The sequence below is a fragment of the Exserohilum turcica genome (genome assembly GCF_000359705.1).
Source record: "Exserohilum turcica Et28A unplaced genomic scaffold SETTUscaffold_8, whole genome shotgun sequence".
Taxonomy (NCBI): domain Eukaryota; kingdom Fungi; phylum Ascomycota; class Dothideomycetes; order Pleosporales; family Pleosporaceae; genus Exserohilum; species Exserohilum turcicum.
The window spans coordinates 1,676,185-1,690,791 of record NW_007360299.1 but is presented as its reverse complement, the minus strand read 5'-3'; the positions used below and the strand labels follow the sequence as shown (position 1 = coordinate 1,690,791).

The window sequence follows — 14,607 nt, the reverse complement described above, 5'->3', positions numbered from 1 at the left end:
CTGGCCACTTCTGCCTAACCTGGCCAGCGCCGCGCGCAGCCAGCAGCTTATCAGCCATATCGCGCACAGCAGCATACGTGGGCGCAAATCCACGTAGATCTAGATCAAGTATATGATCAACTATCACCTCCTCTTCTAGCTTAGTGAGCTTCTTTGAGTTAGGCTGGCAATCGCGTCGAGCAGGTATACCAGCGCGTCGGTGGCGGATTGTTCGTTTAGACACGTTGTAGACAGCAGCAGCGCGACAATTACTTTGTGTTTAATAGAGATTAATAGAAGAAATAGCAAGCTGAATATCTGCTTTATTCAAAGCTAATTGAGTAGCGCTACGTTGAGCCATTGTTCGTTGAGATAGGAGAGGTGCGCAGGTTTGGTGGGGTGCGGCGCTCGCTTGCCTGCGGCGCTCGCTTGCCACATACGTTAGTAGTAATAGTAGTAGTAGAAGAAGATGTATGTATGTAAAGCAATTAATTAGGTATGATGTATGTATGTATGTATGTATGTATGTATGTATGTATATTTTTCCATGTGTCTGTGTGTACATGAGTGGAATAAACTTGCCGAAAAAAAAGTACTGTACATACAGTAGTCAAGTATAAACTACACCCCCCTACCATCTCTACATCTCCCCTTAACCCCCACCCCCCCCCCTCCAACCCAACTACCTATTCCCCGCATTCTCGGGAAACGCGTACTTTACAGGCTCACTCTGAATGTCATTATCCTCTCTCCACTGCCTGCGCTCGACATCGCTAACACCCGGACCCCTATACACACTTCCATACAAGCCACTGGCCCAGTCTTTGCCAGTGCCGTCTCTACTCTGCACAGTAGCTTTCCTGCGATACCACTTGCCGTACGCAAGGAGGTAGTAGAGTCTGAAGCTGAGGAGGGCGAATTTGTCGCGCTCGAGATCGGCAGGGTACGTGGCGCCGAGGTCGACGGCGGCGGCGATGCCGCTCATGACGGCGACTTCGTGGGCGTTGATGAGGGTCCAGGCGGCGGCGAAGCGCGTGTGGCGTCGGCCCTGGAGCGCCCACATCCACGGCACCACGAACAGGTAGTGGGTCCATGAGTGGCAGAGCTGGTGCCACCAGTCCTGGCGGATGATCTTGTCCTTGTTGATCTCGTCGATGCTCCAGAGGTGGCCGTCGCGCTCTTTGTTGAGGTAGATGGTTTGGAACACGTGCTGGTCAAAGGGTACGTCTGGCGGGAACTGCGATTGGTAGTTTGTGCAGTCGAAGCACATTTCGAGCTTGGAGCGGTCCTGCGGGTACATTTTGATGTAGTACATTGGTTTGAAGCGTTTTTCTGCCCATTGGTTGCGCGATGATTGGTCTGTGTTGCTGAGCTGCGAGACGGCTTGCTCTGGGCTGTAGAAGTTCTCGTAGTGCTTGCGCATGTAGTCTGCGTCCCAGTGGGTTACGGTGATGTCGTTTGAGAATTTTGCGGAGCCGAGCACGCGCTTCTCGCGGAGGGAGGCGGTTGGTTCGAGGATGCGTTTTGCAGTGTCGGCGCTGTAGTCGTGTTAGCAGAATCAAGTAAAGTCAAAAGTCACTTACAGCACGCAGAGAATCAGCTCATCATAATGCTCCTCTTTCTCCACCGCATCGGCATCAGCGTTGTGCTCGTCATCGTATGGCACATGCACACTGTTAGGGTTATGCGCATCAGGCTTAGGCGTGCGCTTGATCAGCTTCACAGTGACACCCGTCTTGTCTCGTTTGACCACTTGCGTGATTTCCGTCGACAACCGAACATTGACACCCCTCTTGAGCAAGTCCTGTCTCCAGCGTTCATAAAACTCGCTAAACTTGGGAAACACGACCATTGGCGGCAAGTTGCTAACAATACTGTGCTTGTCGGGCGGGTACCACATTCCGTACGTGGGGCTAGTGCACAGCCGCTCAAGAATGATGCTGGGTACATTGGGCGTCTCGTTTCCCGTACCCAGAAACAGCGCAATCATGGGCATGGCAACCGTGTTTGTAAACTCTTCAGAGAACCAAAACATCTTGAAGAGAATCTTGATTGGAATCAGGGCGAAGAAGAGCTCAAACCAGCGCACAATCTTGAGCATCCTGTTGAATCGCCGGATTTCCTTCTGGTGCTTTGCGAGGAGCTGCGTGGGAAAGACATTGGTCCAGAAGTTGTCGTCCTTGCCGAACGATACATGGAGATTGACTGGATCTGCGTGATGGCCCTGCCTCGCAAACATGGTCATGGTATGGTGGAAAATATAACTTCCACCTTGCACACCTTGGTTGAGCCATTCGGCGCCATGACGCTGCTTGTCGATTTCAATGGAGAAAGCCTGGCCTCCACAATAATCAACTGCGTCGATGAGGGTCACGTCGAATTTGTCCGGGTGCTCAGACAGGTGATGGGCACACGACATTCCTGGCTCGCATCAGCAACGATCAATCTCACATCTGACACTCATACCTGCGGCTCCAGCTCCGACAACGAGCACCCTCTTCTTCTTTCCGTCCTTGTTGTTGCCGCCCGCCATGTTTGTTGTAGGCAAAATGGGGTCTGTATCGCGTGAGCCTGGCATCGCAAAAAGAAAGAATTGGGGTCTCTTACCACACGCACCTGGGCACCGAGAGATGGTAGTATTGTACTTGTCAGCCGCTGGCATGACATGAGGGCCGAACAAATGCGTCATGAAATTCCAAAAGCAGTTTAGACTGATCTGATGGTTCGTATATGCGGCATGCGGATCGCTGGCTGCGGCCTCGCTAATCGCCGTGGCCGTGCTAAAACGCGATGTCGTCACCGAATCCTGCGAACCCAACTAGGAATGTCGAGCGCACATCGAAAATGATTATATTCCTACACATGTCTGATAGCTCGAGCACCACTTTCTATATGTTGTGCATGCCCTTGAGCGTCTTGGCAGTCCAGTCGTCCATGCCCTCGTTCGCCGTCTCGGCCGCCGGTTCAGAGCCTGATGCAGAACCGGCCATGGGAAATGGGACGGAATTCGTCACATGACCGAGATCGAAGAAATCTAGTCCCAAGTCGGCCGTTGCATTGGTGAACCAATCTTCACCCAGATCTGCCAACTGCATCACGTGCTCCATGCCTGTTTCACTCGCCGCGGGCGCGACAGGCTCGAGCGATGGATCATGAGGTGTGCCTGTCGGTGTTGGTGATTTCTTCTCTTCAGCCACCCCTGTTATGTTGGCGAACTGGAGTGCAATTCGGCTAAGTGTCCTGTATGTAGGTGCAAGAGTCTGCATGTTTTGGACCTCGTTGAGCACAGCCCGAACCGTCCCCTTGCGCTCCGCATCCCTAGCCGACTCCTGTTGGTCCTTTGGTCTCGCGAGAAAGTCGGCGCATACAATCAGTATCGAGTGAAAAACATAGAAAAAATCTAGCCACGAGTATCCGGCAATCCCCAGCTCCATCCCGGCCGTAATGCATTGCAGACTTTTGTGTACCGACTCGACACAATCTTCCGCCAGCATAAGAGTCGTTCGCCAGTCGTCGGAATGTGAATAAACTGTGCCTTCCAAAAAGCATATGTTGTTTTCAATCTTTTGGATCAGAAAATCTCGAGTAATGATGCAGCGCGTGTAGTAGTAGTAGATGTGCAGCAGCAATACCATGGATTTGTGCTCGGCGGTCAATGGGTAGTAATCCAGTGACAGGTTCGGAGGAATACTCGCCAGAAAGTTGTCCAGTTCTCGCAGCAGAGCCTTGGCAACCGCAGGCGTCGGCGAGCGCTCTTCGGCTGAAGTTTGATCGAAATAAGCGCGTTGCCGGATGCTGTACGAGAGGCGGACAAGGTCGAAACAAAGACTCATGGAGCTTGTGGATAGACTCGGCTGCCCAAGTGCCGGAGGCTCGGGAATTTGCATGGCCATCTCACGATCGTCGATTGCAGTTGGTCGTCCGAGAATGCTGCATAGCGTCTTCTCAAATATGTAGATGGTCCACCACACCTGGCGGCGCGTATTCCGCTCGACAAACTCGAATTCTTGGTTTGAATCATCTCGATGCATTCCCATGGTAGTTGCCTGCACAGTGCAGTCAGTAAACGAACCTTTGCACATGTGGCAGAGAACGTCCACGATACCGAGACGCTCTTCAGGATCGCCGCCGCCAGGAACATCCCCATGCCCGCCAGTGATGACTTCACGCCTGCCGATATCTTCAGCGGCGGCGGCGGCGGCAGTGGAAGCGTCAGTGGAAGCGACCAGCGGGCCTCCTCTTCCTCGCAGAAGCAGCAGCAGCAGCAGCAACAGTTACAGTTACAGCCACAGGCTCAACAGAAACCACAGCAGTATCCCCAGCGACAGGTGCTTCAACCGCCATTTCATCCATCTGGCTACGCCCAGCAAGCCCTGCCCAGCCCACACACTACCGTAAACGAGGCGACGCATTCCTCTGGCAGTGATTCTCCACCAAACAGATCCAAGCAGCACCGCCGTAATACTTTCTCCGAGTCCCAGCAGCCGCCATCTCAGTCAGAAGATCTCTTGCGTCCCAATCGACGAACATCCCATTACTTTGGGCCCTCGAGCAGTTTCCGCCTTGCCAAAACAATACGCACCCTCGCCGCCAGATGGATAGCCCTCACTGGCGCCAGTGCGCATTCATTCATCTCTGATCCTTCAAGTGCCTCTGGCTCCATGCTAAAACGTAGTAGCACAGACCCCTCCAACGAAGACCTAACCATGCATGAGTCGAGTCAGATTCTACACAGAAGCCGCAAGAGATCCAGGTCGCAGCTAGAAGATTCTGGTGACGAGTCCCAGTCTCGCGAGCAGAGTGTGGATGGAGACACGACTGCTAAATTCTTACCTCCGAGAAATGTGGCCGACGCACTGGTAACCGCATATTTCGATCGTGTTCACATGTACATGCCCTTGTTCAAAAAAAGTGTCTTCGACATGCGCCTCGAGGCAACATATACACGAAGGACCGAGTTGGTGGCAGAATGCAAGGACTCGGGCTGGCTAGTCGTACTGGCTTTGATCTTCTCCTTTGGGTGTGAGCAGCTCGAGCCTGAGTGCAAGCAACTCCGGGAACTAAGAGTCAAGTATCTTGAATTTTCCAGGACCCATTTTCGACAGCTTTTGTCGACGGCGTGCTTGGATAACGTCCAGGCGCTTGTCTTGCTCAATCTGCATCATCACAGCGTTGGACAGAAGAGCAGTTCGTGGCTGCTCATAGGCTTGGCTGCGCGCATGGTCCGTCATTTGGGAAACAGCCCCTTGACCAGGGCGTCGAGAGCGCGGTAGCGCAGGCTCAGCGTCTCGACGCTCCCATAGACCCTCTGCTTGCGAGGCAACTTGGACTCGCACGGCACGCCGCTGGCCTTGCAGTCGGCGCACGGCACGTCAGCATTGTCGCGTATGCAACGCGCGCGGCGGATCTTGCAGCGGTCGCAGCTCACCAGTGCGCGTTTGCGAGACGAGGCGGGCTTGGCTGAGCGTTCCGTCATGGGCGCAGTGGGTGGCGTGAGGAGGGCGAGAGAAGAGCAGCCAAGAGGGCGTCGCGAGGAATGGTGGCATCCGTGGTGGCCTCGGTGGTGGGGGGGGGGAGTGAAGGGCCAGCTCGCCGGGGCAACACCACGGCTTGACGCCATCGTCGAGCGCTCAGGGTGCGATTTGGATGCCAGACAGGGCAGGAGAGTTTGTCGTAACCTCGGTAGGCGGCGGGCGGAGCGTCTTCCGCGAAAAAGCATACGCGCGCCCGCGAGCGTGCACAAGCGGCGCATCAGAGGCCCAGCGGACTGGTGAATGTCTCCGCCCTCGAGCCTTGGCACGCCCCAGCCCCAGCCCCCGTCCCCCGTCCCCCGTCCCCGTCCCCTTCGCCTACCCTCCCCCTCCCAATACTCCCAATACCGTATTACTGAACCACCCTTTCGGCCCCGCACAACCACCGTCCGTCCCGACACGTCCCGCCCGGCGGCCACGTCTGCTCTGCCGACATGTACACATACACACGCCCGCCGTCTGCTGGCACCCTCACCGCCGCGGCCCCCAGCCACCACCAGCCAGCACAGAGCGCGTCTCAACATGGCCCTGCCCGGTCCACACGCTCCCCATTCGCCGCGTCGACAGCAAGGAGAAGCAAAACGAGCCTAGACTTTCCATGCCATTGTCCCCCGAACCTTAACCACCCTATATCTACTCCAGATATACCGGGATGCCGTACACGACTCCCGCCGCCCCGTTGAGATATCTCAGTACACATGCTTTCCGTGCGCCCTGGACGGCCCCGTCCAGACCAACCCTCCCTGGCCTGTCGTCTGCTTCCATGCCGGTCCCATCGTCGACCCCCTTTGCAGTCTTCTTTCCCTTCCGGGCACTTCCCACCCCCGTCCCCGCCACGTCGTCTGCCACTTGTGCCGCTCGGCCTTTGCCCTTTGCCTTCTTCCCGGCTGTCTTTGCTGGCGTCTTTGGAGCAAGACCGCCGTCTTCCGCCAGCTTGGGCCACAGCCCCCACAGCTCGCCAGTCTTGACGGCGAAGCGATCGCAATCTTTGTCCGTCACATCCCAGAGCATGCCCAGCACTGCGGGTGCACCCGCAGTGAGATACGAAGCAAGCATGCCCGAAGGCTCAAAAATGCCGTTTTCAGTAAGGTGAGCAGACGAACAGCCAAACAGGAGCGTCGTCGCGCACCCAGCCTTCCTGTTTTCCTCGTCTTGCTGGCCGGGGTAAAGGCGCCGCACTGCCTTGGATTTGACATACTGTGCTCCGCTGCCGTGCCCAAAGTACAGAACCACGTCCTTTTCTCGTAGCGACTCTTCAAATTCTTTTTCCGACGGCGCGCGATTGGCAATGGTTTTCCATGAACCCTCGAGCTGCTCTAGACGCGGAGCCATGGTTTTCGATGTGTGAGCCAAGTCCCCCGATGGGTTGAGCAGGCTTGTACCCCTTCTGCTTGAGCAGATGTAATGACCAGGCGGGGCGTCCTCCCATTTCGCTGCGCATGGCCGGGCCGAGAGCAACCTTTCGCGAAGCGCGGCAAGTGACGGCAGCCTGGAAATGGACAGTTGCTCTAGACACGGCAGCGACTCCCACGGGAAACAATGCAGGTTTTTATCCAAAATGAGTATCGTGTGGCGAGAGGCAGCCTCGAGCTTGTGAGACGCGCTGTGGTAGGCGCGTAGTGCTTCGTACGTCTCCACCACCATGCTATCAAAATCCAGTTCGTCGTAAGCATTGCGCTCCCCGTTGAACTGCAGAATGTCAACCACAAAGTAAATCAGATCCATCAGTGCTTCATCCAAGTCGACCTCTTCATTGGTAGCATCGCCAAGTCCAATGAAAAGTTCCAAAACTCGCGTATCCAACACTGGCCGCTTTTGCTGACTCTTCTTTTTGCGCGACGGCAGGTGCTCGTTCAGAATGTCCTCTAGCGATTTGCGGAATTGAGCGAGAAGGGCCGGTTGCCGCTCGTATTGGGAGAAAACTCCCCGGAACCCGCCCAGCCAGATGTTTTCCATGTTGATGAGTAGTTCGTGAAGTCGCGCGTCGAGAGCCTCACGCTCAGCCCACCACTGTTGTCGAGCTTCCCTAGTAGTCATGTCCTTGGCGCTTCGAGTGCTGAAGTCGCTGAGCTCAATGATTTCGTCAAAGTCTCTCTTTCCATCATCAAACGAGAATTCGTCCTCGTCCATGTCGCGAGAGGCGTGGCGCGCCAAGGGTAGGCGCAGCACAAATGGTGACAAGCCGCTCTCGAAACGAGTAATGAACAACTCATCACGGGCCTCACTAAGAGCCAGCGATACCGCAGTCCAGCTCTGTGGGATGATGTCGACGTAGTTTTTCTGAAACTCCGAAATCGAGGCAAACGAGAATGATGAGCCATCGGTGACTGGCCATTGCAGACATTCATCGCGGGAAAACTGCTCTTTTTCCGCCTCCGTCGACTCTTGCATGAGCCTCAATGCGTTGAACTTGGGCAATTCACTCATGTAGGCTGCATACAGTGGATGAAGTGAGCCCGGCAGGTCGCTTCCAGAGACGGCTGACATGAGTACAGTCACGTGGCCGAGCGCCATCGACGTTTGGCGAAACAGGTGGTTGGAGCCATTGCTAGCACACAGGGCATGTGCTTCTACAAGTCTCTCTCGTGCTTCACGAAGTGTATCCATGAAGTCTTCCTTTGGCTGCTTTTTTGCCCGGCCAGGTTTGGTAGTAGCAGGAGCCACGAGAGTGCCCTTCTGCGGAGGTGCCACTTCCGAGAACCTTCGATCTGTGAGACCAAAAGCCGGGAACGCAATGGTTGACTCTGGCAGCGTGTTTACCGTAAAGTCCTCTGCGATTTGCCTTGCGCTTTGTGCCAGCTTAGCCTTGAAAGTAGCCCACATATGTGATACTTCCTGGTTTAAGCCGCTCTGCAACTCTTCTGCTTGTCCAAGTAGTTTCAGGGCCTGGGCAAGATCGTCGTGCATGATATTTGCGAGCACAGCTCGGTCCCTCATGCTAGCTTGGAAGATGCTCAATGCGGCACATTGATCGGCAGTGTTGGGTTCCTCCGAGGCCGCCGGCGCTCCGAGTTGGCGAGTAGATCGCGATGCAGTTTTCGCAACCCCTCCCGTAGCTGCTCTAGACCGAGTGCCAGCCACAGATTTAGCAGTTCCTCGTGCTGCTGCCTTTGTTGCCGGCTTACGGCCTCTCGTTGCCGGTTTTGTCTTGACTGCTTCAGTGGCTTGCACAGTCAACGACGATAGCTGCTCTGTAAGAGACTCAACCGTAGACAAAAAAGATTCCAGCGTCTTGATATATGTGGGCGAACTCAAATCCTTGAGAAGTAGTTCCATGAGAGTGTACGATGCAATCTCCTGCTCATATTCGCCCTTCCAGTGATGCGTTCTGGCAACGGCGGAATAGTAGCCTGCAGTGGATAGGCACTTGCGAGAGGACGGGGCATCTAGCGATTTGAGAATTGCGTCGGCTTTATCGGGTCTGTCGCTCTGGGCCCAGCAGTCTGCGCGCCAGCTGGCGTTATCGGTCTTGAGTGTCGCTGACTGTGTTGCACAAGCAACCTTTTCGGCCTGTTCGGCGACATAAATTGCCTCATTCAGCAGTCCTTGATGCGCGAAGATTTGGGATTGTTGCATCAAAGCCCGGTACAGTGACGGTACCAACGCCCAAAAGTCAGGCCCGCTGAGAGCGTCATGTGTTAGAGACATGACGACAGGTACTCCCTTCTCCATGCGCAAAGAACTCAACGGGTCAAACGCTGCTCGGCTCGACCCATCAACTTCAGATTCAGCGTCTTCCACAGGTGTGGTCTTCTTCGCGTTCGACCGCGACTCGAGCGCAGCCCAGATACGACGGTTTAGCGTGACGCACTGTCTGGCATGACGAGCCGCTTCCTTGTATGACCCAGCAGCGGTAGCGAGTAGCGACTGGACATAGGAAGCATCGGCTACTATCCTGTTGAACCGTAGTCTGCCAGAGAGCGTCGTTGTGGGCTTTGCTAGGTCCATGAACTGGCGATCTCCCAGCGCGATGGATTGGGCATTTGCCATTATGGATGATCTGAGATATATATCAGTATACGACATACTAAGATTGGGCCTTCATGCTTACGACTTCGTTGTGTTCCCAATTCCGAGGAGATATTCAGCATACGCCACGTGCCACTGCAGCTTGGCTTCGACAGAACAAGTTCGACATCCGATGAGCGCTTCACCCTTGGCTAGGCAAAGGCCTGCTTTTCCTGTGTAACCAAGACGCAGCAATTGCAGGGCCAAAGCGCACAGCGTGGTGAGAAGCTGAGATGCATCGCAACTCTTTTGAAGCTCGAGGATCTTGACTAGCAAATGAAGGAGCGGCAAGGCAAGGTACTCTTCACCCTTTGCATTGAGAAACTCAAGACACGCTTGAAGATCTTGCAGCCAAACATCTACATGATCGATGCGTCCATTCAGTACTTCCCAAGAAGATGCGGAATTCACCAGAGACTCCCACATAGCAAAACACTGTTGAAGAGTTGATGTTGGAGGAGAAGGCTGCTGCATCGATGACTTGAGGTCGCGCAGTGCTTGTAAGTGAGCTCGATATCCCTTCAAGGCTTCGTCTTGAGTGCCCTCTACTGCTATCTCATCGTCGGAAGCTGAGTCGGAAGATTGTGCGTTCTGAGATATGATCTGAGGGTCATGTTGCCAAAGCTGGAGAAGTGCAATAGATAACCTTAGCCGGCGAACTGGGTAGGTATCTGGCGCGTACAACTGATCAAGTCGTTCGACCAGGTTGCAAATGGACTTGTCCAAATTCGAGTCCCAGCGTCGGTTTTTTGACAATGTCCGTAGGTAGAATCGCAACTGTAACTCCAAAATGGCTCCCTCAGCATCTGATTGGATCGCCTCATTGTCAAAGAATGCAATTTCGTCTGGTTGCTGAATGCCAAACTTGACAAACGAATGGTGGTATGCTTTCAGAACCCTGATAAGGACACTGAATGGCCCATCATCATTGAAGATGGCACAGAGAGGCGATTTTGCTGCAGCGTCAGATAGCTGCCCCAAGACAGAATCAGTAAGGTGGCTCTGTATGCATTGTCGAAAAGCGTTGCGAGAGTTTTCCGTCTGACCCAAATCCTCCAAAGCCTCGCCTAGTTGCTCAAGCTTCATTGGAAGAAGGGCACTCGCCTGCTCAGTCGCGTCTCTTGATTGTACAAGGTCGATGGAGCGCTGCATGGCCAAAACGAGGGTAGCAAGGTTGCAGCGAGCTCTCCGTAATTGTAGGTATAGAGCCCAATATCCGTTAGACAATTTGACCATATACGAAGCAATGAGGGAGTCGCTGTCCTCAGCCAAAAGAGTCTCTTCTCTGACTTCTTCCTCGAAACGCCGTAGGATATGCGCACACTCTTGTAGAAGTGCATCCAGCTCTTTCCACTCATCTTCAGTCTTGATAGCCTGTTTACAACATGCCATGACCGAGTCGAGAGTACCCTTCGTATACTTCCAGGCAAGGGCTATCCGTTCGTGATGTTGGCTTTGGATTTTCGTGTCAGCTGCATTTGGTCGTGCAGTACCCACAAACCTTGCTGAGAAGCGCACACTCGCCGCAATAATAGGCACAGCACGTCGCTCGATAGGTGACTTTTCAGCATCGCTTACTGGCTTGGACAAGCTCGCAATAAGCAGTTTTGTTGCTGCACGTCTCAAGGCATTCACTTCTGCAAAGAGCGTCTCAAGTTCCATTGCTGATCCACCCAAGCTGCCGTTTAATGTTTCGAGAGCATTGGTGATTGTGGTCTCCAGATCACTTTTTTTCTCGCCCTTAATGTACGCCTCTAGGGTGATGGTGGCTATTCGTACCGCTCTCGCTGTTTGCTTTGCGGCCGAGGTTTTGGAGGCGGAGGGGGTACTTGAGGAGCCCAACCACCGAAGAGCCAGGTCCGACAAACCCGCAGCTTGCGCAAGTGATGAGAGGGCCTTGCTTGCAGTAGCGGAGGCAGGAGCGCCATTTGGCGATGTAGTGGCACCGTCCGGCCATCCAACAAGGTCAGTGTACAAAGTCTCGGCTAACTTGTACTTTTTACTTGGTGTAAGTTGTGATCTGCGAGCAAAAGCGACCAGACATTTGGCGAATGGTTCCGACAGTTCCTGTTCCTCATTGCCTTGATGTTTGACCAGGTCCCACCACTGCTTTCTCACACTGAAGGCCAGATGTTGCAGAAGTAGTACCTTCTCCGCAGATGGTTGGAGAGTATTCGCATCTTCTGCGCTCGAGATACTTGGGCATAGCGAGAGAATTGTCTGCGCTAACGACTCCAGCTGTCTTGCTGCCTTGGCTTGGCTGGCCGGCGACTTCGCAGTATGCCAAAGGAGATTTGCGGGTGATGAAGGGCTTGTCATTTTCAGAAATTCCCAGGTGGCTTCCACGGTGCGTGGTCGTTTGAGCTTTGCGATGATGCGCAATGTGTATGTTTGAAAGCTTGCAACCAGTGGTACAGCAGGGCTGTTCGGGTCTATGGCTGCAAAGTCCAGCAGCGATGCCAGGTTTTCTTTATCCATAGCCCCAGCAGATTGTGCACCATTTTTTGGCGCTTCCAATCCAGCGTCGCGGCTAATGTGCTTGTCCAGCCTCCTTTTCAAAGACCTCAACTCCTTGGCGGCCATGCTGTCTAAGCCATGTGCGACAAGCTTTCCAATAAGCACAAGCACACCATTCTCATACTGGAGGTCCTGAGAGTCCTTTCCCAAGACCTTTGTCGCCTCCGGCGTACCCAGGTATGCGAATGCTGCCCTTGCGCACTCGGCCGTAGCGACTAGGCCGGGATCAGGGCCTGTGGAGAGGAACGACGAGTATGACGACGATCGGCGCGGGGCACGTTTCTGAGGCGAATTGTGAACCTGAGAGGCGGATCGCTCACGCAGAGGCTTTTGGGGGATCGAGGAGCTCTTTGCAGCGCCGGCCCGGGCTCGTGCTGGCTTGCGTGCCTCTTCGGCGGGTGTTGGTTTCGGTTTCGAAGGGAGTCGGGGAGCGAGGATGGGCATTGGGTTCTTCAGCGCCTCGGCAAGTGTCTGCAGTGTCTTGTTTGCGACTTCAGTAGCCAGTATGTATTTCTCTCTCGGTGCCATTGTCTGTGTCTTCTGCTTTTCGCCCTCTGCAGCCGCTGTTGTCCCCGCCCTCCTCCGCGCAGTCGTCTGGGCCTTGCCCCTGACGTTTTCCTTCTGTACGGCTTCCTCTTCTTTTCTTAGGAGCAACTCCTGGAGCGCGCTGACGGTAGCGTTGGTGCATGTCGATGTCGATTGGAGGTCGGCCTTGATGCTGTCGATGCGCGCGCGCGTCTCGTCTTTTGGCGCCATTTTCTTCGGATATAGGTGGTGTTCTCGTATGCGCAGTTGTTCATAAGATCCTTAGATTATACATTATTAAGAAGACAGGTGCGCGGGTGGGTGTGTTATGGTACAGGGTGGTTGGTGTTGGGATGCAAGGCGGCGCCCAAACAGTCAAACAACACGGTACCGCATTCGGTTAGCGCGTACCCCGGCCCACGATCGTCTTCGTCGGGCTGTGGCGGTGCATCTGTTTGACATATTGAACTTCCTATCGTGTAAAAGACTTAATAAGCATATTGTTTGGAGTTGTTGGTGTTTCATTGAAGAAGACGCGTCTAGAGATGTATATTTCTAGTATTCCAGGCGGAGCTGAGGATTTCGATTTTCTCATCCCTTAAATAACTTTTGCGCTCGAAATTATACTCCGTGTTTGAAACAATTGTTGATGTTAGAACTACCGATAACTTAGACACGGAACAGGAAAGTGATGGCTCAATAGTAGCAGCAGGTAGTATTGTATTCCGAGACGAATCCTTAGCCTCTCCTTTGTGTAGACTTGAGGCTTATATACTGTAAGCTAGCTAGGGGGCCCTTGACTAAGCCTCCTCCCACGGCTAGGAACGTGGTTCCTAACAGTTGATACTAATCAACAGACCTAGTTGCGTTGACTATGCTCTGATCTGCTAAGTAATAGAGGCGTGTGGTACTACTTGGAGGATTGTTACTTGTCTAGTCTTTTCTCCGCCAGCACATATTGCATAATATTTGGTTAGGTTAGTTTGTTTATACTAAACACATGTGTAGACTTTTCTGCTATGTAATAGATACGTAAACCCCTTTGATACGCGGCACAATAAGTGCACTATACGTAGAACCCTGCATATAATTAACTTTGACTAAACTTACATGATCTCTAACTGTAAGAAGGAATGAAGTCTCTCTCCGTGTGAGAAAACCCCTGGTGGACTAGAATGAACGAACGAGAGCGCTATTTGTGCAACATTCTAACATGACAGTGTTTTTGATTGGCTAGTTCCGGCCTACTAGGCTTTCCACTATACAGGGGAAAAAGCTAATAATAACAATCTTAGCAATGAACTAGTAGTCATGAACTATTGTTAAGCAGATGTGTGACGTATTTTATTCATGAGATCCGCCTCTTCTACATCGATATCGGATGTTTATTGTATTTGTTGTGATTAAGACACGTGATCACGGCTACTATAGGCTGCCGGTGCTCTAACCGGTCTCCAGTGGCTTGCCGGGCCGTGACTAAACACTCTGGCGTTTGGATATCGTAATATACGTCTATGTACAGCAGTTATAATCACACCATTTACAGACTTCTTGGCCCTGCGCATTCGTCACACAGTCATCCTAAAGGATATTAGTTAAGTAGATATCCAGCTAAGTAACGTGCGGGATCAGTAAGCTGGCCGGAACAGTAAGCTGGCCGCCCCACTAAACTTGACGCGACATTTTGCACAATTAAGCCACAACAATAAGAGATAATATGTTTATATTTTACTATAAGGTATTCTATTATAGTCTACATTAAGTCCTTTTATGACCTTAGGTGTGGCACTTCGTGCACGTTGGCGGCGCGCGCTGGCGTCTCTCACCCGCCTGGCTCTGGCTAGCCTCTATGACCACCCTTTCTACCTCTATAGTAAGCTACTAAGCCTACTGCACCTAGAGGACTCCACTAGAAGCTATATATTAACGTTGCTAACTCTGCTTCTATTATTAACGTTAATTTTCTACACGTAGCTTCTTATTCTTATCTATAACGTATTCCATCACCGAGCGGGCCACATCACCGAGTGTGCCACTTTTTCTTGGC

At 53.0% G+C, this 14,607-nt stretch overlaps 4 protein-coding genes across 4 annotated transcripts; 1 reads left to right on the top strand and 3 right to left on the bottom strand.

Moving 5' to 3' along the window:
- Positions 1–661: 661 nt before the first annotated feature.
- On the bottom strand, positions 662–2,512 carry SETTUDRAFT_98395 (uncharacterized protein; the record flags this gene model as incomplete). The annotated part of the gene is made up of 3 exons (XM_008032885.1): positions 662–1,517; positions 1,563–2,400; positions 2,446–2,512. 3 exons carry the CDS (start codon positions 2,510–2,512, stop codon positions 662–664), a joined length of 1,761 nt encoding a protein of 586 aa, XP_008031076.1.
- Positions 2,513–2,586: 74 nt separating this feature from the next.
- On the bottom strand, positions 2,587–4,010 carry SETTUDRAFT_123651 (uncharacterized protein; the record flags this gene model as incomplete). The annotated part of the gene is made up of 1 exon (XM_008032884.1): positions 2,587–4,010. One exon carries the CDS (start codon positions 4,008–4,010, stop codon positions 2,868–2,870), a length of 1,143 nt encoding a protein of 380 aa, XP_008031075.1. The 3' UTR covers positions 2,587–2,867.
- Positions 4,011–4,124: 114 nt separating this feature from the next.
- Positions 4,125–5,252, top strand: SETTUDRAFT_24068 (uncharacterized protein; the record flags this gene model as incomplete). Its single annotated transcript, XM_008032444.1, has 1 exon — positions 4,125–5,252. The coding sequence occupies one exon, from the start codon at positions 4,125–4,127 to the stop codon at positions 5,250–5,252; it is 1,128 nt and encodes a 375-aa protein (XP_008030635.1).
- Positions 5,253–6,143: 891 nt separating this feature from the next.
- SETTUDRAFT_98484 (uncharacterized protein) lies at positions 6,144–12,791 on the bottom strand (the record flags this gene model as incomplete). Its single annotated transcript, XM_008032883.1, has 2 exons — positions 6,144–9,510; positions 9,562–12,791. The coding sequence occupies 2 exons, from the start codon at positions 12,789–12,791 to the stop codon at positions 6,144–6,146; spliced, it is 6,597 nt and encodes a 2,198-aa protein (XP_008031074.1).
- Positions 12,792–14,607: the final 1,816 nt, after the last annotated feature.